This window comes from Fringilla coelebs, assembly GCF_963513975.1.
Source record: "Fringilla coelebs genome assembly, chromosome: 5".
NCBI classification, from domain to species: domain Eukaryota; kingdom Metazoa; phylum Chordata; class Aves; order Passeriformes; family Fringillidae; genus Fringilla; species Fringilla coelebs.
In genome coordinates this window covers 12,140,594-12,167,841 of record NC_140033.1, presented here as the reverse complement: position 1 = coordinate 12,167,841, position 27,248 = coordinate 12,140,594, and the positions used below count along the sequence as shown (strand labels likewise).

General features: G+C 41.6%; 3 protein-coding genes across 4 annotated transcripts in view; 2 read left to right on the top strand and 1 right to left on the bottom strand.

Annotated features, from left to right (window-relative positions):
• The window catches only part of RSBN1L (round spermatid basic protein 1 like), a gene marked incomplete at its 5' end in the record, with an annotated part of 44,334 nt that extends 35,666 nt beyond the window's left edge, over window positions 1–8,668 (top strand). The window contains 2 exons of the mRNA XM_084206988.1: window positions 3,180–3,288; window positions 3,370–8,668. Coding sequence (XP_084063114.1) covers window positions 3,180–3,288; window positions 3,370–4,023 — 763 coding nt within the window. The 3' untranslated portion in view covers window positions 4,024–8,668. The remainder of the gene's footprint in view (window positions 1–3,179; window positions 3,289–3,369) is intronic.
• A 4,710-nt stretch (window positions 8,669–13,378) lies between these two features.
• Window positions 13,379–17,398, bottom strand: TMEM60 (transmembrane protein 60). Its single transcript, XM_084205811.1, has 2 exons — window positions 17,273–17,398; window positions 13,379–14,029 (listed from the first exon to the last, which is right to left on the bottom strand). The coding sequence occupies exon 2, from the start codon at window positions 13,985–13,987 to the stop codon at window positions 13,583–13,585; it is 405 nt and encodes a 134-aa protein (XP_084061937.1). The 5' UTR covers window positions 13,988–14,029; window positions 17,273–17,398; the 3' UTR covers window positions 13,379–13,582.
• A 477-nt stretch (window positions 17,399–17,875) lies between these two features.
• Window positions 17,876–27,248, top strand: part of PHTF2 (putative homeodomain transcription factor 2) — a 62,081-nt gene continuing 52,708 nt past the window's right edge. For both annotated transcript variants that reach the window (XM_084206514.1, XM_084206512.1), the window contains exon 1: window positions 17,876–17,934. The gene's annotated coding sequence lies outside the window, so the exon portion shown is untranslated. The remainder of the gene's footprint in view (window positions 17,935–27,248) is intronic.

Here is a 27,248-nt window from a genome sequence, read left to right as displayed (position 1 = left end):
ATAATTTGCAATCTGTGGGTGGATTTATTTTAAAGGAAACAACATGAATGAAAGTTTTGAAAAATCTAGTTTTTATTTTTGTTTTGTTCTTTTTCTTAATCTGTTTGAGTAGTAGAACAAATCTGAAAAGTTGAAGATATTTTGGTGTGATTAAGGCATGTGTTCTAGTGATGAGATAATGTATGTAAAAATAATGCTTTCTCTGAGGAGAAAACAAAACAATTCCTGGGCTGCCTGAACAAAATCCATAAAAATGGATTGAGTGGGCAAAAAAAAAGCTTTATAAGTTGCTGTAGATTTAAATAAAGGAGGATTTATTTCCTAGTTGATAGGGATGAATGTTAATGCTAGGTGGGATAAATGTTTTCTTTAAGAACAGACAGGAACAGAACTGTTGAAAAGCAAAAAACAGGTTATGGTGTTAGAAGACAGACATTGAAACTAAACATTGTATTTTGAAGAAGAAAAAAAATATTTGTCCTTTCCCAAGGGTGACAGGATCTTGATTTGAGGTATTTTGTAAAATTACTCAATTTTTGAGTATTTACAATTTACAGAAGAACTCTGACTATTGCTAGCAAACATTTTAAGGATTGAACTGTAACCTGATAAATACAGGTGTGATCATGCTGATTGCTTAATTCCATTTTCATAGGTGTTACCAAGTGAGCCTTAGAACTTAAGAAGTGCCAGTGAAATTTTAATTATGGAAATTGAGAAGATTTTTATGTGGGAAATTTGGGTGGGTTTTTACAGGGACAGCAAAAGGCACTTCTTGGCATTGTTGTTGGCAAAATGAAACCTGTGCTTCAGCTCTCAGGTTTGTGTTCTAGAGACTGAAGTTGTGCTTCTCTGTATGATCATAGGAATTTTGTACATATTGCCAGTGTTTATGCATTAGGCGAGAAATATTAATGGTGAAACCTCTAGTTTTGAATCTGTTTTGAAAAGTCACAGCAAAAGGAATCCAATCCTTTTGAAGAATGAGGTTAAGGGGAAAAAATACTGCCAAAACCAGTTCTAACAGTTCTCTAGTAGAGGCTTAAATGCATTTTTCTGAAGTTATCTTATTTTTTGTTTTCATTTAATGTCTTTTTGGATATTAACTGAACTTCTGTGCTATAGTTCTGCTTGGGGGTAGATACATGATACCTAAAATAAAGCTTTTGCAAAATATTATGTCGAAATTGTGTTAAAGATAAAATCTGCAAATGCAGAATTTAAAATTTGCTAGTATTTTTTCTCAGTTGTTTGCAAAAGGAATGTTGTGTTCTGTGACAAAATTGCAGTACAGAGCTGGTGATCCATCACCCTCTTGGACGGATGCATATGGACTTGAGAGTAGGAATGACAGTGCATAAAGCAGAATAGACACTGCTGGGAGAACACTTCAGTTTGGATTGAAGTTCTCTAAGTGTGCAAAATAGTCTTTCAATTGATTTTAAGTCTTCATTTACAAATATTGGGGACTCCAAATACAAATTCATATTTCAAAAATAAATAAATTATAAAAGGTAGATGATTGTAGTTAATGTTTTAACCCCACTGGTTAGAAGTGTTTCTGAAGCTTTTTGCTTTCAGTGTTTAAATCGGGAGTATATGGATCAAAATACAGAGACACATTTTAATCTTTAATAAGTAAAATACATGGTCTGAAAAGTCTCCCTAGCATACTTTCAGTAGTTGATCTGGTATTTTTTTTTCTCCTGAAAATAGCCTCAGACTGGTTATTTTTTTGCTTTATTGAGGCCATGACCTAAATAAAATAAACATGTCTCCTATGTTTAAAAAGCCTGAATGAACTGTACATCATTGCCTGCTTCCTAGAACAGTAATAACAGGACACATATCTATCTTTATATAAAAATAGGTGCTCATCTTGCTTTTAAAAAAGGGCTCTTGAGCATCTATTGGATTCTGAAATGTTTCAGCTCTGCTGCATCAGCTGCTCCTCAGGCCCCCTGTGTCTGACTTGTAGCCTGTTTTTGGAGGGGTGGAGGCAGGATGAGGGATGTACCTGAGGGGTGGCAGGCACCAGCCCAGCCCTGCAGGAGGGACAGGCAGGAGGGCAGCAGTGGGTTCTGTTCCCTGATCCCCGTGGGCAGTGCATGGACGTGCAGCCTGTGCCCACTGTGGAGCTGCTTATTCCCTGCTGCATTCCTGTCAGCCTGGGGGGCTACACAGGGGGAAGGACAGAATCTCCAACCAGGTTCTTTCTGGCTGAGAAACTGTCCTTGAAAAGCTGCTCCAAGGTGAGCTTTATCCTTGTAAATGAAATCTTCATATAATCACATTTAAATTTTAAAAATCCTTCTAAATTGCAAACATCCCTCAAAAGCAAGTATGTGGAACCTTGGGTTTTTTTTTTTTTAACATGTTTTCAGTGAGGAACAGAGTTTGGCCTTTAGATCAGGAAGTTATAAGGATTGTAGATGCTTTTGCCTTTTGTGAGCGGATTCTAGATGATGTCTCCAGAGGAGCTGTACTTATGGTGTGTATTTCTTTGGGAGAGATGCTTTGGAACTAGAGATGTTTTTCCTAACAATTTGAATATGGAGACAAAGTCTTATTCAGACTTTGCTTTGTGTAGCTCTCTCTAGTGTAGCTCTCTCTAATGAACTTAAATAGGGATGTATTTTTAAGGGATGTTTTGTGGAGGATGCCAGTATTAGCTGATTACTGGCATTGTGGCAGCTTAATGTTGGTTCAGCTTTTACTCCTAGCTCTGGGCAAGGTGTTGGAGGCTGAGATGCTGAGCAGTGGTTGCCACAGTGCTCCCAGTCAGACTGCTGCATGCTCAGGTACCTGATGGGTGCACGGTGTTGGAGTGCTGACAGAGTAAGCCCAGCGTATGTGGGACAGCTGTCCTTCAGCATCTAGGCAACCAAGAAGCCAGTTAAAAATAGAAATGGAAATGAGTATGTTTTGTTGGCCTTTTATTGCTGCCTTTACTTCCACTTACAAAGAAATTGTAGCTAATTTGTTTAACCAGTTTAATGAGGTTGTGTTTTAGAATTAACTGATCTGATCAACTTTTTTTTCTTATTGTTCATTATGGTAGAGTTGTTGCGTCTTTTTTAAGCTAAAAAATTTGCTTTATCATTGCTTGCAGACTTTTTGTTATTTTCTGCAGCATGGTAGCTTCAGCCTCTGACTGTGCGCTTCTTACTCTTCTGTAGGTCTGAGCAGCCTCGTATAACCAAAGATGTAATTTGTTTTCATGCCGAGGACTTCTTGGAGGTAGTTCAACGAATGCAGTTAGATTTGCATGAGCCTCCACTCTCACAGGTAAGCACACTAAGAACTGATGGTCAGTGTCCTCTGAGTACTAAGTCAGCGTTTTCACCTTTGCCCACCTTTTCCCTACAGTGTGTCCAGTGGGTTGACGATGCAAAACTTAATCAGCTGCGAAGGGAAGGCATTCGCTATGCCAGAATCCAGTTATTCGATAATGACATTTATTTCATCCCGAGGAATGTTGTGCACCAGTTCAAAACAGTTTCAGCTGTGTGTAGTTTGGCTTGGCACATCCGGCTCAAGCTCTATCATTCAGAGGAAGAACTCTCTCAAAACACAAATACTGTTGAAGCAGGGACCTCTGCAGACCCCGAGTCTTCGGTTGTTGGACTTCAGACTGACAGAGTTTGTACCGTGAGCAAAGATATCTCCGAAGACACCAAATTTCCAGATGCTCTGCAGACCAAGTACCCGCAGCAGGAGTTTGTGCCACTTAAACATGAACCTCTTGCATCTCTGCGAGTAAAAGAAGAACCCATGAATGTTGATGTTGCTGAAAAGACAGTGACACCCAATGACGTCAGGGGACAGAATGATCAGGCTAGGATGGGTCACGCCGAGTTGACATCACTAAAGAAGGAAATGGATTCTAAATTTGAAACAGGCAACAAGGACTTACAAGGCAAGTTGTGCTCTGCAGGTCACGTACATCCAGATGATACAAGACAACCTAGCTCATCATATCCAAAATTGCATGGACAAAGAGAGGATGATTTTTTGTGCTAAATTTGTATATACGGTTTTAAATTCCTTTTTAAACTTAATGATGTAATAATGTAAAGATCATAAATTGTGAGGCAAGTTTGTGACTTGTCTTCGCATCTGTTACAGAAAATAGTTATGTAGCTTTGTAACATTCCTCAGTGCCTGTCCATAACTGTGAAGTATCAAAGCACTTAGGGCCAGATGCACTGTAAACACTGCAGGTTTAACATAAAGAAGTCTTTAAATAATTTTGAGTTGTAGGTTTTAGAGTAGAGCTGACATTTAACATATATATTTTTTGTAAGATGAGCCAGAATTCTTTTTGACAATTCCAGGCTTTTCCATAGAGCTTATTTATACCAATTTTTTCATTTTAAATGTGTCAGCACTGTAGTGTAAATATCTTTTTTAAGAATCTTTTTAGTGTGATTTATACTGAAATGTGAGCCGCTTAATAAAGGTTCATAATAACAGATTGGTTTTATTTTTGGGTCTGCAAAAAATAATTCAGTTCAACTGCCTCTCTTAGTGGTTATGTTTCTACCTGCCACTAATGCATAGGATGTCCTTACGCCTTGAGGGTGAGGAGCTGTAGCAAACTGAGGTAGAGCTGAGGCATCTTTGTAAATGCAGATTAGTCAGAAGGCAGAATCAGTCCTCCCTTCACATGATTCCTTATGGGTGCTTGTTTCAGGCACTCCCCAAACTCCTGCTGTCAGATATTCATGTGGAACAGGGAGTCAAACTGTCTGTTTGGAGGGCAGTTGGACACGCAGTGGGCTCCTGGAGTGCTACCAGTACCTGCCTGCATCTCTCTGCATGAGCTGGTGCAAGGGAGCAAACTCTCTCCTGGGCTTTGCCTCTTGGCCCAGCTCAGGGCACAGTTCAGACAGTTCCACTTAACATAAAAAAACCCAAACCAACCAAAAAACCAACAAACCCACAAAACAAGCCAAAAAAGCAACCAGTCACTCAAATCTGTTATCTGACTGCAATTAAAGGAATATTTAAGTCATTACTTACCAAGTTAAAAAGGCCTCAACTTTGGCAGTGACCTGTAATTTACAGAGACATACCTGGATTTGAGTTGCTCCCTGTGCTGATAGTGCCAGGCAATAAAGAGGCTGTGTTGCCAATATGTTTAGTGGGAAGGTTCCCCATGAGTCACAGTTTGGAAGCAAGAGGTGTTTCATTAAGAAAATAAAAGCGGTGTCCAAGTTAACTGTTCTCTTTCCCCGTCTCTGGAACACTTGGATTCTTTTAGGTTGTGTTCTGAGGGAAAATAATTTCAAGGCTAGCTAGCATCTGATCTGGTAACTCTGTCATTTAACCTGTTTATTCTCTGTGTATTGTACTCCTGTGTAGCTCAAACACAGCCAAATGATAACGTGTCTCTTGGAAAGCTGCACACAGCAGTGAACTGCCCTACAGCCAGTCCTTCAGCTAAATATGGAAAACTTCACATCCAAGTCCTATTATTTCCAAAGCCCTCTGTATCTCTGATTTTTGTTAGGAATTTTCTGTATGACATTTTTGAAAGTTGTACATCCTTAAGTACCCAGTGTGTAAACTTTGATGCAATTAGTGGTCACTTTGGCTTCATTTGTAGCAATAGAAAAATGTGATTTTCAGGCAATGTCCAGCTCAACTACCTGAGGTCCTTCTGTTGTAAATGCTTTTTTCCTTATATATTGTTAAAATTTAAAATATTACTGCATACTCACAGGTGGCACTAAAATCAGCTCTTTATTAGATGAGTGCCCTGATTGGTTTAATCCAAAATATGTCTGTCAAGAAATTATTAATTAAATGAATATTTGAATTGCTAAACATTACTCCTACATAGCCATAAATATGTATTAGAGAAGCAATAGAAATGTGAGTCTCTTGGATGTGGCTAATATGTCCTTAAGTCTTACTACTGTTTTCTTTAATGCTGGCTAAGAGATTACTACCAGTTTTCCAGCCTCAGGGATCTTTCTTTCCCCTTTGCTGTGAGCAAATGATTCATGTGTGATATGGTATTTTATTGCTCTAGCAGATTCTGATCTGAAGAAATTCATTTGTTCATGTAAGAATTTGAGCCTTCCTTATAGCAGGAGGGTGATCTCAGCTCCCTTTATTGTTTTCTGGATTTTCTGGAAATAATGCTTCCATCTGTAATCTCTGGCTTCATGAACATCCATACACAGTTACTTGGCCATTCCTGGTCTCTGTGCTGCCCATGGGAGAACAGCAAGAGAGCAGAGCTGCAGCTTGCACCAAGCACACAGCTCTGCAGGTGGGATAGATGAGGGCTCCAGCTTTAGCCAAACCAGCCTTGACAGATACTGCTTTTTAAAACAAAAACCACACAAAATAAACTCCCAAAACTATTTAGTTGACTCAGAATAACAAATCTTAGCAGTGTGCTGGTCATGCATACACTGACCATACATTTGGGTTCAAGTCATTTTTGGTAACCTGTCAGATTTTAGTGAAGTGTGAACACACATCCCCCAGGACAGCTGCCAACTTTCTGCAGCATGGACCCTGTCCAGACAGAAATAATAAATCTTTGAAAATGATGAGCAAATACAACTTTACACTTAGGAGTAGAACTTTGTTTCCTTTTGGAGACCTGCTCAGTGGTCTTGAAGTTCTGCTCAGGTATTTCAGTCCTGAGATTTTGCTTCTGAAGTGCCCACATATTCAACCCATTTTGTTCTTACCGCTTTCAGAACTTTAAGAGATGTTTTAAAGTGGCAGCTTTTTTGCAGTTTTTATGTATTCTTTTGGTTTTTTGAGACAGACTAGGTTCTCACTTTAGGCAGAATTCCTTGCAGACAGAATTTGAACCATATTGGGATTTTCAATGGCTACCAGACCTCCCTTTGCATTTACAGATGTCTGCAGTCTGGGCTGTCTGGCTGCATTACTGTTTACTTTTTACTTGCTTTTTTAAGAAGATTTAAGATAAATGTCCTCTCCCTGTGATATGTTCATTTTAATGAAGTTGTACTTTGAGAGGGGAGTACTTTTTCTGAGAATGTCACCTCCCAAATTGTTCATTAATCTGACAAAGGCCTTGCTTCAGTCCTGTGCTATAGCCTTTATTCCTGCTGCATACAATTTCATCTTCAGACTTTTGCTTCAGCAATAAATCTTTCATGTGGTCAGCTGTACTGAAATTAGTCCTTGCTGATTGCTTTTCCCCCTTCTCTGGATTTTGGTCATATATAAATCTTTGTTATTTTGGCTGAAATCTCCAGTGTTTTAGTTGTCTCTCTTGGCCCTTGTTCTTGTGCAGATTGGAGAGAGCTGCCCGAGGCCATTGGTGCTGTTCCTATCTGCCTGCACGTGCAGTGGTGTTCCAGTTAATAAATAACATGATGTACAGCAAATTAGATGTTTTCATAGATCCTGGTACATATTTTTGGGTAGCAAAGAATTGCATTGTTACAGTTGCTAAAAAAGCTTTCAGGGGGGGGTAACTACTTTTTTTTTTCTTTTAATATTAATGGATCTTTTGCATTTTACTGGCAACTGACTTCATGTGTTACATTCAAGTGTTACTCAGTGTTGTGTCACCTCCAGCCCTCCAAATGCCTGAAAATTGACTCTGAAAGAATTTTCATTACAGGTACTGCTGGCATGCAGATTTTCCCTTCCTTGTTACTATAGTGAATATTTCAATACTACTTTAACTGAAATATTAACTCTATCTAGTATTAGAAATAAAGTATTATTTTAGAGGGTGATGATTTAATTCTTCATCTGTGAAAGAATCCTTGGTGATAAATAAAGTTGATTTTTAAGTGGATATAATGTGCACAGTAAATAAGTTGGAACTGCAAAAGATGTAGGAAATGGAAATCTGAAATAGTAGAATGCTGTGAAAGCGATCCGAACATTACAGATTTGGAAAATTGAGTAAGTCTTCCAAGAAACACAAGACTGGTATTCGTTTATCAAAATGACTGTTTTCTAATATCTGCATGTGAATAAGATGCTGAATTGACCAAAATAAATCCATGATTTTTCCTTGTCTGTTGGCAGAATGAACTGTTGTGAGATAGTACACTGCCACGTGACCCTGCTAGGCTGAAAGCTGTACTGATTCTGATCAAGAGATCAAAGAACTCCTCAAGCTTCTCAAGTGTAATTTAATTTATTTTCTTGTAGTGGTCAGGTATGTAGAGAGCCTTGTGTTTAGGCTGCACAACACCTGTACCTTACCAGGATGTATCCAAGCTGGAAATGGAAAAGACAAGTTTTCACTGCTTTGTGCTTTGCTGTGAATGACTGTCAAGAATGTTTGATTTGATTATGAGTCACTGTGTTCAGCTGATATTTTATTACTTTCTTAAACAGATGAAATGCACTTTAAAATTGTATAGAACTTACTGATATTTTGTGCAGATCCCACTAAATTTGCAGCATATGTGGGAATATTTGGGGAACTGATTCCCATCAGTCACTCATTTCATTTTTCTTAAAAATGCAAGATTTTTTTGTCTTCTGTTCAGAAGCAGTGATTTACTTCACAATATTTAGGTTGCTGTTTCTGTTAGAATCATCAGGGATACTGACATTGCAAATTTAGTGTATTATATTCTAACCACTGTTTTTCTCTGTGCTTTGATGCTGATATGATCTCTGCTTTGAAGCCGTGCTGTACTTGAGTGCCAGCTAAACATTGATCTTCTCTTGTTCTGGTCATGCTGATAGATGAGCCTACTGATGAGGGCGTTAGTCCTAAATAGTCCTTTAATATTTGGTGTACAGTTACCTGATACAAACCTTGATTAAAACAGCAGTTAAAACTTCTATTTTTATCAAGTTTGATTTTTCAACAGCTATTTTGATACTATGTTTTATCATTGAATTTGCCGTCCACTGGAATGATGGTGCCATGTTGGGTGCAGCTCAGGCCTGTGTTCTAAGGACTGTGCTTTTTATGGGAGCTTTTTCATCTGGTTGTGTTGAGACAAAGTGGGGCAGTTAGCAGAGAAAGCTGTTCCTGGTGTCTGGAGATGAAAATCTTGAGAATTAGACCTGTGTGGGGGAGACTATGTAACATAAGTCAAGGCTGCTAAATCTTTATTCTTAGAATGCAAGAGTAACACCAAGGTACCTGCCAATGTGAGCTGAAGCAATTGAGAGTTTTAATTAATCACAGAATTTGAATTTTTAGACTAAAGAACATCTTTAAGCGGTGATTTTTTCATGAACTTCAGAAGGAACACTGAGAAAAATTAAGGTGGATGAACTAAGCTCACATTCTCATTGCTCTCCTGTTTCTTGCTTTTAGGCTGTTGTTTTGCACTGCAGAGAGACTTTTTTATTTGCCTACTTGGGATGTTGGTTTTGTTAGAAAAGGCAGATCAGAGGGAATGGCATCACCGAGTAGCAGATTTTCCTATTCTTTATCTGCCTCATTACAAGTCCAAGAAGAAAAGGCAGAATTTATATTGAACAGTACTCTAGGTGCAGCTGCGGAGATTCCCTAAGTTGCCTGAGTTCTCAAAACCTGATGCTTTTCAGCAGTAAGTTGATATCCAGGCCCATTCAGGTCTGCAGGGCTCTTATGGGAGATTAACTCCATCAAAACCTTAAAGAAGAGTGAAATTACAGGGAAAAGGTGCAAATGTTCTTTTCACAACTCAGCATAGTTGTTTTTACTGCAATCCTAATTAAAAAGCATAATGTGTTACATGATAGTGCTGTGTTTTCCATGCTAGTAAATTCAAACAACTTATTTCTGAGTATATAGTTATTCAGGACTTTATGACTGAAAAGTCATGTTTTGTTTTTTTTTTTTTTTTCCCCAAAATTATATTGATGTTAAAATAGGGAACACCTGATGTTAAAATTCTAAGTTTCTGGGAGTCTCAATTTCCACTTTCAGTTCCACTTTGTGTCACCCAACTTTTTACACTGTGGAAATGTGAAAATTTTCATGAGGTTAGGCAAACATTTTGCTTCTGTACTGTGATAGAGATGTATCAGAAAATAATACTGATAATACATCTCTCAAATGGTTGTGTACCCCTGTCCTGTGCTAGTTCAGGCTTTGTTATTGCCCTTTGTGCCTGGCAGTGCATTTTGTGTGTGTCTGAACGTTCTCAGAGCATTCAAGTTAAACTTTGTTATAGGTGGGGATACACATGTCACAGAACTGCATTTTTCAAGTATAGAAAGAACACAAAACTGGATACTGTTCTAAAATGGTGACAAATCAAGAAAACCAGTAAGAATTGGCAATCGAAAATTTCAGTTTCATGACCTTTCACGCATGTGTGTTAATGATTTTCTGTTATCAGACAAAAGCAGATACTCACCTGCAATGCATGCTGAAGTGTTCAAACTTGTATAAATGATGGAAAGAGAGAAATCATGTGGGATGTATCTCTCCATGTCAAATATATATCATCAGTACAGAGAAATACTTCCATTTGGTTTCAACAAACTTTTGAATTGCAGTTTGAAACAAAGCTCCTGAAGGCCAGGTTCTCTCCTTTGCCCCCCATCAGCTGCTGCAGGGAGCTGAGACAACATCCTTGTGCCTTTTTTATCACAAATCAGCGTGAGCCATCTCAGCGTGGAGCTCTCCTTTTCCCTGCCACCTTCAGCAAATTTGCTTTTCACTTGTTTTGTCCTGTTACTGAAGATCAGTTGGTAAATTTAGGAAAATGTGTGAGGAGATGGGTGGAAATTGGTTCCACTTCCAAGCTGATGATCAGCACCTTTGAGAACAACATAATTATGAACAGATGTACTTAATTCCTGCAGCTGTTTCTGGAGAGGTCACAGTGGGCTGTAGTGTATTTTGTATCACAGATCCTTCTGAGAGAAATTCTGATAAGGTAGAGATGTGTGCACAAAGATCTCAGCACTGTTCAGGTCAGTTAAATATGATACAAAATACTCAAAAGGGATATGTTCTTGTCCAAGTTCCCCTGTAAAGACAAGGAACTTGGAAAATTGAGCACTTCTGTCTGGCTGTGTGTGACTTCTGTATGACACCAGCAAGAAGCATCTGCTTCAGCTTTCCAAATAATCTATTTCAAGGTTTGTAAACCTTATACAAAAAAAAAAAAAAAGAAAAAGCCAAACCCACAAACAAAACTGATATTGCTGATCTTTTTCTGTTGAATTAGAGGCAACAATTACAAGGAGATTTGTAAGGACTGTGTGTGATTCAATTTAATAAGAGATGCCAAACTTTCTGATAATTGTTACATCTGTGGAAGAGAAGGGGTTTATTAAGGGGGCAGAGTCACCATTCATGGCCTATCTTGCTAATAATACACCAAGTTCCAATGAAGCCAGTTCTTATTCTTCCATCTTTTGTTTTATGTCATAACAATCAATTACCATCATCAGCCCAGCTGAGGAAACCTGCTCTGTTCTCTTGAGCAGCATGGGGCTGTCCTGGCATCTTCTGAACAAGGGAGTTTGGAATTTTATTCTTCCAGAATCATCAGATGGGAAAGAACTATGGCTGTTATTTTATGCTTGGTCCCATACCTACCACAGGTAAGGGTGTGTGTGTGTGCAGATAAAATCATCTTGGCTGAGGTGCTTGAATGCTTGTCATAAAGTTTACCTGAATTGGAGGTAGGGCTTTAGATACTCTTCATAAATTTTGCAAGCAGCCATAACAAATCCACAAGGTGAAGCTGCCTGCCATGGAGTGCGTTCCATTCCAGGCAGGGGCTCCATGGCCCGGGCTCCCATTTGCAGAACAGACCCAAGTGGGACGTGCAGATGAAGCCTGTTCTCCCCACCCCACACACAGCATCTGTGGCACCTGTGTGTGCTCTCTCACAGCTCCTGTAGCCAGCAGGTCTCAGAGTGTGCTCTGAGATTAATGCACCCCTCCACACAGCTCATCCTCATCACAAATGCCAATTTTACTTCAAAAATCACTCAAGACTGAAGGAAGTCAGTTCTCCATGGGGACCTCACATGAATGGGCAAAAAGTCTCAAACACAGAGCAGGATCCTTCCATTAAGTATATTTCAGAACTACACAATACATAGCTACACCTCCTCCAAACAACTGTTCCTGCTAGGTACTCCCCATAAATGACCTGTTGTGCATATCCTGGGGCTGGGTACATGGGTTTGCTTAGTAAAAGCCAATGATTTGTTATAAAAATAAAGGGTTTATAAATACTTTTACTTTTTTTTAACAACAGCTACTTTTGTCTCTGCCTTTTTCTGGCCTCTCCTTTAGCAAGGTAGGACAGTCAACCATTCTGAAATAATTATGACTTAAATTAATTTTGTAGATCATTTGTTACCTGATATTCTGAATTGATATTCATTGCCTCAGAATGGAACATGTTGTTTTCTTGGATAAAGCTCTTTCAGCAGTCTCCCACAATAGGGTTCCTCTGTGTTTTTACCCACATCTGTGTGATGAAACCGCAGGTGTAAACCCAAACACTTCAGGAAGACTTTTTTTCCACAGACAAGTACAGCTGAATGTACATACTTAAAATTTTATTAGTGAGACACTTGTCTAGGTATGTCCTGTTACCCTAGACAGTTTTTCATTCACTTGACGTTCTTTTGTCTCTAGGAATGGATCAGTACTTTCAGTATGCATATTAATAATGTCCCAGATAACTGCTACATTTGAATTTGGTGTTACTGTATCTCCTGGAAGAGCACTTTAGTCCATAAAATACACTTGTAGTTCCAGTTCTTCCCTCAAGTCCCATTCACTTGCTACCTGAAAAAGGTCATTTCCTCACATCTGAGTTTGCCAGTGCTCCATGAAGCCAAGGCTTCACCCCCAAAAATTTCATATCCTCCCCTATTAAAAACTGTCTTGTTCAAGTACCACACTGGGCAGGTACAAATGCAGTATTGTATACTCACCCTGTATTTTCAGTCTCTTGCAGCATTGGTGATCTCTCACTTGGAAAAGAAATACCATTGTCTCTCTCTTCTCTGCATCTCAGGACTGCTGGCACAGCTCAGCTACCAAATGTGTTCCCTAAGGTTAACATACTGGTTATGGGCTGTTTCAGCAGCTTAGAAAACTGCTTGTTTTTACACTGGTAATGGAATCTCACTGTCCAAAAAAAAAAAAAAGTGTATTACTTTATTCCTTTTCTTGCTCTTATTTGGCTGCTGTCAATTGTAACTGATTTTTAAAGCAAATGCAGCTCCTTATGGAAATTACTGTAACTGGTTATTTCTTGACTTACAGCATAAGTAGCAGAAAATGTTAGTCCTCTTTCCCAGGATTACTCAATGTGATGAATACTCTGGGTAGAACACTTGTTGTTTCTTTGACAAGGTCTTCTACCTGCACATGAAGAACCCATATCTTATTCCATGTAACAAATATCAGTAATCATATTAGAACAGCTTATGTTGAACAAATACTTTTATTTACAAGAGCATATGTGAGTTTTAAAATAAAAAAACAAAACGTCTACTTTCAGTCTTCAGTCTGCTTTAGCTTAAGTCTCCAGCTTGACTCATTTGGCTTTCTAGTTTGAAGATCAAATTTGTGGCAAAATGGTAATAATCTAGTAATTTGGTGCCAGCCTTGGCACTGGAAACCACCTGGCATAGCCTAGTCTCTTCGTACATAGAAGATATTGTATCCAAGTTCCACCATGCCCCCAAGCAGCAAGGCCCAGAGAGGGATGAACACATAGGCCAGTTTCATGGTGGTGAATCGCTGCAGCTTGGCACACAGGGCCAGGCAGAAGGCCAATTTCAGCAGCATGGCAATGAGGTACCAGACTTTCTTCTTCATGTTCTGGGAGCCGTTGCGGGGGTCAAAGCCAGACTTGCAGCGTCCAGCCATTTTTACAATTAACATAACTAGAAGGATCGTGTCAAATATCCACACTGGAATAAAAATGAGGAACCAGTTCCACGGTGCTTTCTCATCCAGCTTCAGCACCAGCATGATCAGGAAGAGTAAGGTAAAAAGCCATGTCAGCAGCACTCTTTGCGCCAGGGACATTCTCATTTAAACAGCTTTGAGAGGAAAGCCTTCGCTGTCAGCAACAACCTAACAAAACAAGAAGGGGAGGGAAGGCATCAAAAGATGGCACTACACCACCATTAGGCATATTCCATAAAGGAGACCAATTCCTTGCTCTTGCTTTCCCACTCCTAACCTCACCCACATACTGCTTCCTAGCATTTTCATAATTAGCATGCTCAGCTGAGCAGTGTTTGTTCCAGTCCACCATTCCCTTGGAGTGCCTTAAGTCAGCTGTGTAACATGCCTTCATCTAAATTTGTTCTGTGAAACAAACTGTACTTTAATCCTAAACAAGCTGTCAGACTCATTTAGGGATTTTTGAATGCTAAGAATCTGTTTAGATCCATTTTCCACCAGTACTGAGGCACTCAGAGCTAACACTTGAAAACAAAACATAACAGTTCTCTCTCTGTAACAAAATAACCACAGTAAAATGTGAACCAGCACAAAGGAGCCCAAAAACTCTCGGAGGGATCCTGCAGTTTGCAGAGCTGCAGCTGAAGTGATCTGGGCTCAAACTGAGCCAGTGAGCATTGCCCAGCTTTCTGTCAGCCGGCAATCTTGAAATTACTAAAAGCTAGAGATAAGGTTTGCTTTTTGGCAGGTATCTCAAGTATTTCAGACACTGGCTGACAGGTTTATTGGCTGGGTAGGATATTTTAATTTCTCTGTAGTCATGACAAAAGAAAAACAAGACAAATGCATCTGCTGCTGCAGTCACGAAAGTGAAGTTTTTATCTTCCTAACTGGATAGTTTTTACCACTGCATTTGCCAAAAGCCTTTCACTACAAGTGTAAAAAGCAGAAGTGTGAAGGACCATGATCTTCCTCTAGATTTCGTGCTACAAAAATGAATAATTTTTACCAGTGAAATGGTGCTGAAATAGGTATTTTAATTATTTAAAAAATTTGAGTTAAATTTTTTACTAATTCCCTTTAGAACACAAATAGTCTTTCACCTGAAGTAAGAAAATGAGCTTTTATTTGTTCCAGACTAGAAAAATATTTGAATTACTGGAAGTGTGATGTTGTATTCTGAAGCACTGAATCCTCAGCACCAGATGCTGAGGGAAGGACAAGAGCGGCTTCCCCTCTGTGCCCCCAGTGCCCGTGCCCAGAAGCTGCTGCTGCTTCCTGTGTGTTATTACCACGGCACACAACATCGCCTGATTGGGGCTGCTGAACTCACCCAACAAGCAGAAATCTACAAATCTACTGCCACCCTTTTTTTTTTTTAAACTGGAATAGTTTTTTCCCAGATTAGAAAGTTGAACAAATTCTGAGCTCAGATAAGATTTGCTGCTGGAAGGAGGGAAATAAAAGTTGCTGTCTCACCCGGTTATGAGATGACCTACTATTTTACAGCGAGGGGAAACAATTTTGTACATCACTGAAATCATCCAACAGTTTAAAGCTGCATCTTCTGATACACAGTTCAACAAACATCTACTATTTTGTTCAGTCTGGGTTTGAAGTTTGAATGGATTTGATTTAGTAGATTTGATTTAGTAAGATTTCTTGTAACAAGATCCAGTTTTGCCTAAAATAATTGGAGCTGCAGTCAGCACATCCCCTCTTTGTTTTGGGGCTGACACTTGTGTCCAAATCAGGCCGGTTCCCTGAGCTGAACTAGAAAAAACAAAGTAAATTTAAAGCGGGATTTTGTAGTTTTGCTTTTCACAGTCTCAGTTCTGCTCAGATCACCAAAGGGTCTGGGTAAAGGCAGTTCCTGCCAGGCTGGAACCAAGACCCCCCAGCCTTCTCTTCGTTGGGGAAGAGGGGAAACTCAGAAGCAGCACTCAAGAGTTAAGGGGACAAAAAAATTGGAGGAGGTTTAGATAGCATTGTTTTGCTCTTGTTACAGAAGCAAACCTAACCAGCTGGCAGGGGATTACAGAACAATTACTATGTCTGGCCTAAAGCATTTACAGTATTTTGAAAACACTTCCAATATTCTCAAGTGCAAGTCTGTGGCTAAAGTGAGGAGTCATGGTCTGAAATGAAGTTTCAACATTCTTTTCATGAGAATGTTTTTCAAAACCAGTTCTGGAAATCAACGCTACAAACACTACAAGAAGGGCACTCTCTTATTAGCAAACTGGAGAAAGCGGAAACCAAACAGAAACAGACTGGAAACTTGGGTCTGAAAGGAAAAAAGAAACTCAACACTCTTCGAAGTATCAGGTTATCAGATACTCAGAGAAGGTGCTATCACCTCTCTCTGGAGGAAACACAAAGCTACTGAAGATGTATTACATGGAGCTACTGAAGATGTATTACATGGAGCTACTTAATTTGAAGGTTGTTCACTTGAAAATACTTTCAGATTGCTAAGAACCACTTTGCAACAACTGGAAAAAACAGGCAGAAAATTCAACATGGGAAGAAGTTAAACTGCTGATCTCTGACCTAACAGACACTCCTGCCAGATTGGCCAGGACTGCAAGGCTTCAGCCAGTTTTAGAGGCATTTTGAGATGAAAACTCAAGAAAATCCAGGTGTACTTTTGAGATCTAAGAGTCCAAGTAAAGAAAGCTACTAGATTTTGAAGGCTGAGAGCTGGATATAGAACTGACATAACAATGGAGCATTTGATTATCTTATAATGAAAGAAAGATGATGGGCAGATTCTTTGCAAGAGCCCAGGTATCCCAACAGGCTGGGTGACACTGGGAAAAGGATACAGCTGTGCTATAGGTCTGAACTGGCTCTTCAGTGAGAACACTGATGGGATGTCAGAGTGTGAAAATAAAAAAGCTCTTGACTCCTATTAAAGGACCGAGATAATTAGAGAGTGAATATTTTCAGTGAGGAGAAACTATCCAAGGAGCATCACTGACCTTGGTGGGATGATCTGCCTAACGAGGATATTATGATAGCTAATACTGGCCTGTTCAGGAGAAAAAAAAGAAAAAAGAGGAAGGCAACATCCACATGACAGTCAGCTCAGTAGTAATAACATGAACCTACACATTAGGATTTAAATCTTGAGCATCGCCTAAAAAAAGTCCTGAAATTCGAATTATGGTAAAACCATATTAAACAGAACCCCAGTTCGATTAAATACCGTTTTAGAGCCTATGGGTAATTTAACACTTCGAAAGAAATACTGCGGTAGGCCCGGCTGAAAACCCCATTTAAACACAGTTGTGTATTCACAAACTCGGCCCCTCCCTCGGCCTCACGGCCTTGTCCCGCCCGGCCCCGCTTCCCCGGCCCTGCCGGAGGTCCCGGAGGCGGGAGCCCCCCTCGCTGCCCGTCACCTACCGCAGGTCCCGGCGCATCCCCCGGTCCGCGGGGCCCGCGCTCAGCTGAGGGGGCGCGGGGCCCTCCCCGCCCGCTCCGCCTCAGGGAACCGCCCGCCCCCCTCACCCGCCCCGCGCCTGCTATTGGCCAGCGGGGAGGAGCTTCCTGCCGCCCCTCATTGTCATTGGGCTACGGCGACGTCGCTCAAGTTAATCCCGCCTTCCTATCCCAGCCGTCGGTGACGCCCCTCGAGCCCGGGCCGCCCATCCCGGCCTGCGGCGTGGGGGGATGTCAGCCTGGAGCCCCGCCCCCGCTGCCGATTGGTGCAAAGGGCTGTCTGTCACAGCGGCCCCGCCTCCTCACCGCCGCCTGTCCGTCAAGGGCAGCCCCGCCTTCCTCGTGCGCTCGTTGGGCTGCGCCACCGCCAATCACGCCTCGGCCCCGCCCCCGGAGGCGGAGGAGCTGCCGCTGGCTGCCGGCCCGCGCTGGCCCCGCCCCCGGCCCGGCGGCGCGCGCGGGTGGCGCGCTGTTGCTGCCGCCGCTGGCGCCTGGACGCGCGCGCCGCTCCCCCCCCCCCCGCGCTTCCCCCGCCAGCTGTTGCCTCGCGCGCGCCTTCCCGCCGCCGCCTCGCGCTCCCGCCGCCGTTGCGTGCGGCGCGCGCTGCCCCGCGGCACCGGCGAACGGTGAGATGGCGGCGGGGGGGGCTCCGGCACCCGGGGAGGGCTCCGGCACCCGGGGGCGTCTTCGCCCCGCCGGGGCAGCGGCGGGGGGGAGAACCGGGGCGCCGAGTTCCCCGCGCGGCTGGGCAAGGGGCCGACCGGGGCGCGGGGGGCCGGCCGGGGCGAGGCGGCGGTGCCCTCTCGGTGCTAGGGGACAGCGCGGCGGAGGCGCGGGACGCGCATCACCGGCGGGGCTGCCGCGGTTCCCCTGGCCGGGCGGCGGGAGCGGGGCGGCTGCCGCCCCCCACCTCCCCCGGGGCAGCCCCTGCCGGGGCAAGGGCGGGCGGCCCGCGGCCTCCGCGGCGCCGCCGTTCCCTCCGGCGGGAGCCGGCGCTCTGCCGGCGCCGCTGGGGCGGGGGTCTGAGCGCGGCTCCGAGCGGCCCCTGTCCGCAACGCCGCGGAGCCGCATCGGGTCCGGCTGGGCAGCGGGCGCGCCGTCCCGGAGCCGTCGGTGTCCGGGCTGCCGTGTGCTCAGGGCGGCAGAGGTGCAGGTACGGTCCGGGGCCCTTGTCGTGCCCGGGGCTCTGCCTGCCCGCTCCGGCTCTGCTGTGAGGCACCTTCTCCCCGCTGAGCCGCTTGAGCGTACCGGGAGCTGCCTCAGTGCCTGTGTCAGGTGATAGAAGGTCTTTTCTGCTTCCCTTTAGAGGTCCTAAATTTCAGCATCTTCATGTTCGTCTCTGACCTCGTCTCGTGTATCTTGTGTTTTACGTACCTTCATGTTTTCTTTTGCTTTACCCTTTTTTTTTTTTTTCCCTTTTTTTCCACCCTAAAGCAGTGGCAACCTGACTACAACTTATCCTTGTTTTTCCGTTTGGGAATCAAAATATTAGGGAACTTCTCATCACTCAAAGTTTCTGCTGTCGCATTCATTTTCTTGGTGTTTTATTTGCAGTCTTGTCTGTGAGAAACAAAGGAGCTGAGGAAAATGTATCCCATAGTACTAGAACTGTGCAGGTGTTTGTTACTTTTGCTTCTATTTCTCATACCCTAGCCTCTGAGGGCTTGTTACTCGGATCTGTCAGATTCAGTGAAACTTTGAGTCTATAGTGTTAAGCTCTGTGCCTGATATTTTGCCTTTTACTGCTTTTCCATGTTACAGGTCACTTGAAAAACAATGCTGCCCAGTCTTGCATTTTGTTCCAAATTTGCCAGTGTCTTATCCATCTGTCATATAATTAAATGGAAGAAGTAATTAATTGGAAAACCTGACTTGTTGAAAGTACTTTAATTAATGTTCTGAAATTCTTTGTGATGAAATGTTCCTACAGAAAATACAGCTTGCCTTACAGTTTGGAGACACGAGTTCTCTAAGAGGAATGAGACTAGGGACGGTGTGTCATCAGTAATTTGTCTGCTTATATCTTCCTGTTGATGATGTTAAACAGATGGTGGTATCTGTTTTATCAGGGAGAAGTGCATCACTTGAAATAACCTGTTAATCCTAGTAAGTGAATCCTAATATCTTCAGCTGCACTTGGAGCGGTCAGTAAGCAGCAGAAGGATGTATTTCTGTATTTCTGTTCCATACATTAGTGCTTGGCATCAGACTTCGTTTCCCTGAGGTTAAGAGGCTAAAAGTGTTTTGTGCATAAATCTCTGGGTTATAAATAGCTGCATGCATTTGGCTATTTTTGTAGCTCTGAAGTTTTGGTGATCTTCTTTGGTTTGCCTCTTTGCTTGTGACTCCCTGGGAAGGATAATCCTTTTCTCAGAAGTCTTATTTCTTTCAGCTAAAGTGTTTATGAATTTATGTATGCACATCACCTTGATGGACTCCATTGTACAGTATTTGCAAGCAGCTTTCATTTCTGAAGGTGAAGGTTGAGAGCAGTGCTTGGAACGTGTGTATTTAAGATCCCAATCCATGTTTGAAGTGGAATGTTTGTGCAGTTACAGGTTCTGTTGCTATGTTTTACTGCCAATGTATGTTTTTATTCGGGATATAAATATTACAAAGGATAAAAACATGAGCCTGAGTCACCAGAAAAAGAATTCGGAAGCCTCGTTGGTTTAATTCAATGTTTGCACTGTAATGTTTTCCCCTTGTGTTGTGTGGAACGTGACATACAAATAAGTTGTCAGTAATTGTTGGGAACTCCATGGAGAATTTCAAGTATTCTGGTAGTACTGGGTTTCTCCCAAAGCAGAGTTAACTCAGCTTGTCTCAAAAAGTTGATCCCGGCTGTATCCATAGCTGCTGGGCATTGGTGTGAATTCTGGGAGCAGTCAAAGTCCTGCAGGTTTTGAAAGAGGAAACAGTATTGATGTGTTTTAGAGGGGGGACAGAGGTGTGTTAAAGAATTCCAGTCAGCCTGGTTTGGGGCAGTTGACCAGGCAGTGAGGGGTGCAGGGCTGTTGGAGCTGAACAATGCTGTTCCTGTCACAGCTGGCAGGGGTCACTGGAAAGCAGTGGACTATATTTATTTTATTCCTAATTCTCCAAAGTTACATATACTGTCTTCCTTGGCTTTTTCTATATATCTGTCTTTACTTATTTCTAGTAGAAATACTGTTGAAGAATTTTTTTGTCTTTTCTCAGGACCCCTGTGAGTGAGAATGATACCAGTCAAAGACTGGGGTTTGGGTTTTCCTTTGTCTGTGAGGAAGTTCTTTTCACAATAAACAGTGTTGTTTATGGATTCATCATCAGACAGTTTATGTAGATTTTTAGCAAGACTTATTAAGGGCCCAGAGCTTGTACAATTGCTTCCTTTGTCTGTCTTCTCCCATTTGAGTCACTTCTTACTCAGATGATGAAACTGAAGTTAATGGCAACTGAAAGACCTTACTACACTGTGACAAATTTTTATAAAACTTTTGATAGGTTGTGTCCTAAATTAATATTCCTACCCAAAAAAAGGCAGCCATAATTGAGTCCCTCCCTTCTCCAAGAAGTGAGCAACTGCTGGGCAGTCTCTGTGCTAAGCTCTGAGCCATCAGCACTAGCCTGCTTTGACTGGCCCAGCCAAGCACTTGGGATGGTTGTTATGATGGGTGGGGGGCAGGAAAAATATTTTGGGTGGGGACAATGGTAAGAGCAGGCAGACTTAATTGCTTCTGCCCACAGAGCAAGGTAGGCCTGTTTTTTCTCTAATGTTTTTTTGTTTTATGAAGGAAACAAAACAAAACTTTTGGGGTACCTGTCAGAGGTACTGCTGCATCTTCCTGTTTGAGGACAACTGATCACCACTTACGCAGAGATATGTAGTGGTGTGAGAAGTAAAAGACTTTGAAAGCTTTTAATATAATGCTTTCTCCCTTGAGTTTACTGTTCTGTTATTTATAAAGGTCCTTTTTGATGGGTGCAGAGGAGGAAATGGTTAACTTTGAAGAAATTATATTTGAGTTTTTAAGAAGAACCCAAAGAGCTTAATAAATTGCCATAAGGGAAAAAAAAGAGTTAATACTGATTAGAGTGATAATGTATTGCTGTGTAATGTTTGGGTATATTCCACTTGTAATAATAGAATAATTTAGCAAAGGGTCATTGGAGGTCATCAGTCTCGTCCAGCTCTATCTCAGAGCAGCTTCAAAGTTAGAGCAAACACGTATACATATAGAGAGATAGCCATTGTGGTGTCAGGAAATTTAGAAATACAGCTTGTGTTTGTGGTGGGCTTTTTTGTTTGTTTTGTTTTTTAGTTGAAGGGTAGGATATCAGGGAGTTCCTAGACTATTCTCCTATTTCTTAATTTATGCATGTGAATGGGATTTTTTTTTTTTCCAAATTTGTTTCCGCTTGGAATACATGTAATGTTCAGTATTTAATTCTTTGCTCATTTGAGGTGATCTTGGTAGATGTTCTCCAAAGAGCCTAGATGGCTTTCTGGAATGAGTCCAAGCATTGGACTCCTATTTGCAAATAATTTGTGGTTCTGTTCTTAAAAAATAAAATACAACTGCAGAGTGGGAGGAGAAATTAAAGCAATATCACATCAAACGTGAAATCGTGCAAGCCTTGCATTTTGGAAGTTGGCCAGCGCCAGATGCTTTTGGGGTTTAGGTGGTTGGCAGATGCTGCCTTGGCAGCTGAACACTCTTGGTGTTGATGTGTCCAAGGGACAGTTTGTTCTGTGTGTGGCTCACACTCTCCTTGGTGTTGGCTTCTGGCCGTCGTGCGGTCGGGTTCAGGGCAGTGTTTGGATGGCCCAGCACAGCCCAGTGATCTCTTTGGATGCTTTCTTGCATCCTGGGTTATGAAGCTTGAGATTCCCTCAGCTGTGTGTTTGTTTTTTTTCCCTTATTATTATTGTTACTGTGTGTTTAAATAGCTGCTTTCTTTTCGAATGAGAGTAAAATCTTGGCTTCAGTGACTTCCTGTGGCAATGAGTCTAACAGTCTACTTATGTGTTGTAATATAATATTTCTCTGTTAAAAATTTGGCTTTGCTGTCATCTCAGCTTAGTTAATAAATGAAGTTGCCTGTATCACTGGGAACCTGTTGTTTTCTTGACTTGTTTTCTTGACTAAATATAGTGAGCGCTGCTGAACCTTTTAACAGAAGCTTAAAATTTGGAATAATAGGACAGGGTTCAGTTCATTCTATTTCAGAACTTAATTTAGGCAGTACTTCACAAAAACGGTAGTCTACTGGTCCAGATAGGAGGAGGAGAGGGGAAATAGCCCTAATTAGTCGAGATTACTGTGTTAATGGTGCCTGAGGAGGTTTATGGGGAGGGATCCAGAGTGTTCAAGCTGGCTGTGGTCAGAGCTGCCTCGGTGCCATCCGTGCTCTCTGTTTGTGCCATTTGTACTGCAGGAGGCTCTGCGGATGAATCGTGTGAGAGCTGCTCGTGGGCTCAGCAGGGGCAGCCAGAGCCTGGGAGCTGTGTCCTGTCTGATGGGTTCTGGGGCTGGCAGCTGGTCACTAAGGACAGTGTCCTGTGGTGAATCTGGTTTAGAGTGCTTAAAACCCTTGTGGAGCCTTACAGGGCACCCTGACCTTCGCCATCGGTTGTGTGGACGTGTCTTTAGGAAGAGATTGTGTCTGCTTGAAGTTCCTTCTTTAGAGCTCTGGGAGCCAGCAGGAATGTGGGGCATCTCTACCCTTACCTGTCAGGGCCTGATAAGCAATGACATGGTGTCTGTGTTCAACCCTCTAGTACAAGTCTGATGGCTGGAAAACTTACCTGGAATTTGCCATTTCTGAATGCTCTCATCCTTGAACACCAGGCACATGTGTGCTGCATGAGGCCCTGAATGTCTGCCTCTGTCACTGCTGTGTGCTAAAGTGTGTGAAAGCTAGTGGAACATAGAGACACCAGACTAGGAAAATGTAGTCTGTTTGGTTTCAGGATTAGGGTGCTTCTGCATGGAGGATAATGGGGGTTTGTGTGCACTTTGCCGTGGACTGGCACTGAATGGAAGAGCTGCAGGCCAGTGGTCTGTGATCCAAGGAGCTTCTGGGCACCAGGTGATCAATAGCCTGCTCTGTGCAGACTGGATGCTGCTGTTCATCTTCATTATCCAATTAGCTGATTGCAGTGAAGAGTGTTGATTCCAGATTTTGTTCAGTGTTTCGGCTGGTTTTAATCTGCGGCAGTGTTTGCTTTTCATAGATAACAGACTCTTTGGAAGTCTTTGACATCTTTCCAAAGGTTCTTTGAAAGTCCACATATGTTCTATCACTTGCTCTTGTCTATCAGTTAGCTTGACATGTCCAGAAATACTGATAGACCGAGACATGATCTTCCTGTGTAGAAACTGCTGATTAGACCCTATCAGATAGACTTTCGGGTATAATGGTGTTCCATTTTTAATGATTGTTTTGAGGACCTTGCCAGATACACATGTAAGGCTTGTTACTCTGCAATTCCTTGCTTGGATCACTCCAGAGACTTTTTTTTTTTTTTATTTTTTTAAAGATTTAAAAATTCATGCTCAGCATTTTCAACTCTGTTCCTACAGAACAGTGGCTGTTATAAGAGGCAGCAGCTTTTTCCGACAGCTCAGCCACTTCATGCCTCAGCTGCTTCAAAAACTTGCTGGATAACTATTTGTAGAACATGATGCAAACTTGGTGATTTAGGAGTGGTTTTCAGCTTCCTGACTGTAGTCATCAAGAAGCCACAACTCTGCTGTGCAGTGCCTGGTGACAGATAAACATGTCTTCCTAAACACAAGTCAGTATTTCCAGTGAGCAAGATTTATTATTGCGTTAGGAATCTCAAGAAAGAAGAAAGGAATATGGCATTTTATTTCAAAGTGGTGACTATATGTGCTTGGAGTTTGTTTTTTTTTTTTTCCTAAATATTTGTTAGGGCAGCTATATATATATATATATAAATATAAATTAAAAACTTGGTGTTTATAGAAATTCTGTTCCTTAATAAAGTTATTACAGTTGTAAGAACAGATGTATACATGCAATGTTTCAGGGATTTCTCAGTATAAGGTTGCAAATGTTTAATGGGATATGTATGTGTGTGCGTGTAGTATTCAGTACAAAAAACAGGAATAGAAAGAACTTGAGATTGACCATGTGCTGGTGGTTTTTGTTTTTTTTTAAAGATACAGCATTTTCAGAAATGGCTTGTAGATCCAGTGTACTAACAGCAATTACTGTATTTGGTGAGAATTTTGAAACAGAAACCTCTTATAGTAGATAAGAAGGAAAATTAACTCGAGTATAGTTCCCTTTAAGGGCTTGGAGTCTCCTACTTTGCTGAACAGCAGAATATGTTTAAATATTGGAAGCTTTTTGCTAATTGATAAATACTGCAGCAGGCTCAAAAGTAAATGGGAGGTGTAGAATCTTGGACTTCTCAGATCAGAGTCCTTCCCCCCTATTTATATGAGTAAGGTATCTATGAGACAATGTCAAGTTACTTCAAATGAAGCCCTGAACCAGTTATGTAACAAAATTAGGAAGGTTGCACAGATCTTAAGGCAAAGATTCCAGAAATGTCTGCAGCAGTTGCAACAACTGCACGCAATGTTCTTTTACCATAACCTGAAATAAATCTCAGAAATCCTGATAGTCAACATTTTGTTGCTATTTCAGACAGTTGTGTAATTCACTGGCAAAACAAATATTCCTTGGGTGACAGTTACTTTGTGTGGCACTTCCTGGCTTCAGGTACTGGTGGGTTTGCTGTGGAAGTGAGGATGGCTAGGTTGAGTCTGCTTCCCATCAGATTTTGAAAGCTAGTTCTCACTGCATGCTCTGTGTCTGTGATATCTTCCTGCTTGGCTGGTGAGTGATAAAGGGCATGAACTTATAAGGAAATAGGCAGCAGCAGAAATAGGATCAGGTGCAGTGGTTTGTGGGCAGAATACTGGGGCCTGAGAAGGTGTCAGCCTTTCAGCATCTGACATCTCACTGGAGGCACAGGCAGGCATGGACTTGCTGCTGCCAGATGTGTGTGTCTGTCACCATCTATGACATGTTTGGTACATCTCTGTTCAAGAGCAGGGTTTGTTAGCCAGCAGCCAGCATAGGGTCTGATTCCTGTCTTATTGTGGCTGCTCCCAAAGCAGACATTTAGGGATGTTGATTTTTTTTTTAAAATTAGTTGTTTGGGGGTGACTGCATTTTGGGTTTTTGGTTTTTTTGTGGGATTTTGGGGTTTTTTTGAGATGGAGTGAAGGGCAGAGTTTGAAAATTAACTCTCATGAGCAACATCCTAGGAATGCTAGTATCCAGTTTTAGCAGAGTTTTGATCTTCCTAGGGGAAAGCAAGTATGTTAATTCCTTTTTATTTACAAGTTGTTATGACCTTGGGTTGCAAGACAACTTGGGGGGGCTCAGCAGGCCTGGCAGGAAGAGTATTTTCATGCTGATTGCTGGATGTTGTCCTTAAGTTAGCAGTGTCTGGGGTTTTCTTAATTTAACTTGACTTTTTTCCTTCAGTTTTGACTGATGCAGGTTTTCTTAAGGGTAGCTGGAAGGAACATGATAAAACCTCCACTGAAAGGTGTGAACCTAGGAGTGACAAGTTTCTCATTTGCTTGTATACAATTTGCAATTCTGAAATGCTGTTTTGAGAACAGTGATGCATAGATAAAGTACTTAAAAAGAACAGTGAGTGCATTGCTTAGTATTTGATGTTCCCTTTCAAAAAGGAGATGTAGGTTTAATGGTTTATGTGTAATGCACATGAAAAATAATGGTTCTTTTGGAGCCTTGCTTTAATGCTTTCATCCTGTTGTTTGTGGCAGTGGCAGAACTCCCCTGGGTTTAAGTGGAGGATGGATAACTCCTGGTAAGTTTAGTGCTGGATCTGCATTACAGGGATGCCTCCCTTGGTTTGTTATGTCATGGCAGAAGCAGCTTTTTCAGTCAACAGCAGATGCCTAATATGACTGAGCTGTTTATTTGAGCTCATTTAAATTTAAAGTATCAAACAATGTCAGCAATTTCATGTTAACTTGTATTTTGATATTGAACCTAGAAAGTGAAGGGTTTTTCCTTTATTTTTTTTAACCACTGTTTTCTAGCTGTGCATGAACAGGTTTAATGCTTTAAGAGAGTTTGTATGATACAAATGTTGCAATTAAATTAGTAGTTTAGGCCATGGTCTTTACTGTTCTGATTCATTGTCTTTTCTTACCCTACATGCTGGGAATCTTAGTGAAAAGACACCTGTGATTGTGAAACTGCAATATGGAGGATCTAACATAATGGTAAATCAGTTCTAGCTTGGAAAGCAGTTGAAGAAACCAGGATGTGGTATTCTCATGGCTTTATATGACAACCTTTTAAAAACTGTCTTAGTTTCCTGAAGGTTGTAAAAATCAATGACTATAAAAAACGTTTGAGACAAAAGCAACCTAAATTCATGATGTATAGTGAACATGCAACTTCATTGCATCATCAGCCTATGATCATAACGAGTTGAGAAGGACACTCAGGTCTTGACTCAACAGCTGGATGATATCCTGACCATTCAGGTTGGGATTGCTATAAAAGGAACAGGTTCCTTGAAATACTGAGTGATTCACAGTGTTTGCAGGCAAGGACAGCAACTCTTTGCCTATACATCCTTGCTTGTGTTGTATTTTTAATTATGTCCTTTTGCTAGTTGACACTGCTTAGACTTGTATATTCTTAAAAGCTATTTTTTTTCTTTGTCACTATGGAAGAACACAATTTTATTCTTAACTTCTGTCAGTTCAGATTGCTTTAGACTGTCATTTAGAAAGACATACATTTATGTCTGACTAGGGTCGCCAAAGCCCTGTGGATATGAGTAAAATTTCTAAATATACTTTGGATTTATTTAAATCCTGTCTTACTCAGTAAGCACTGCAGTACTGTGGGGCTTGAGCTCTTAGCT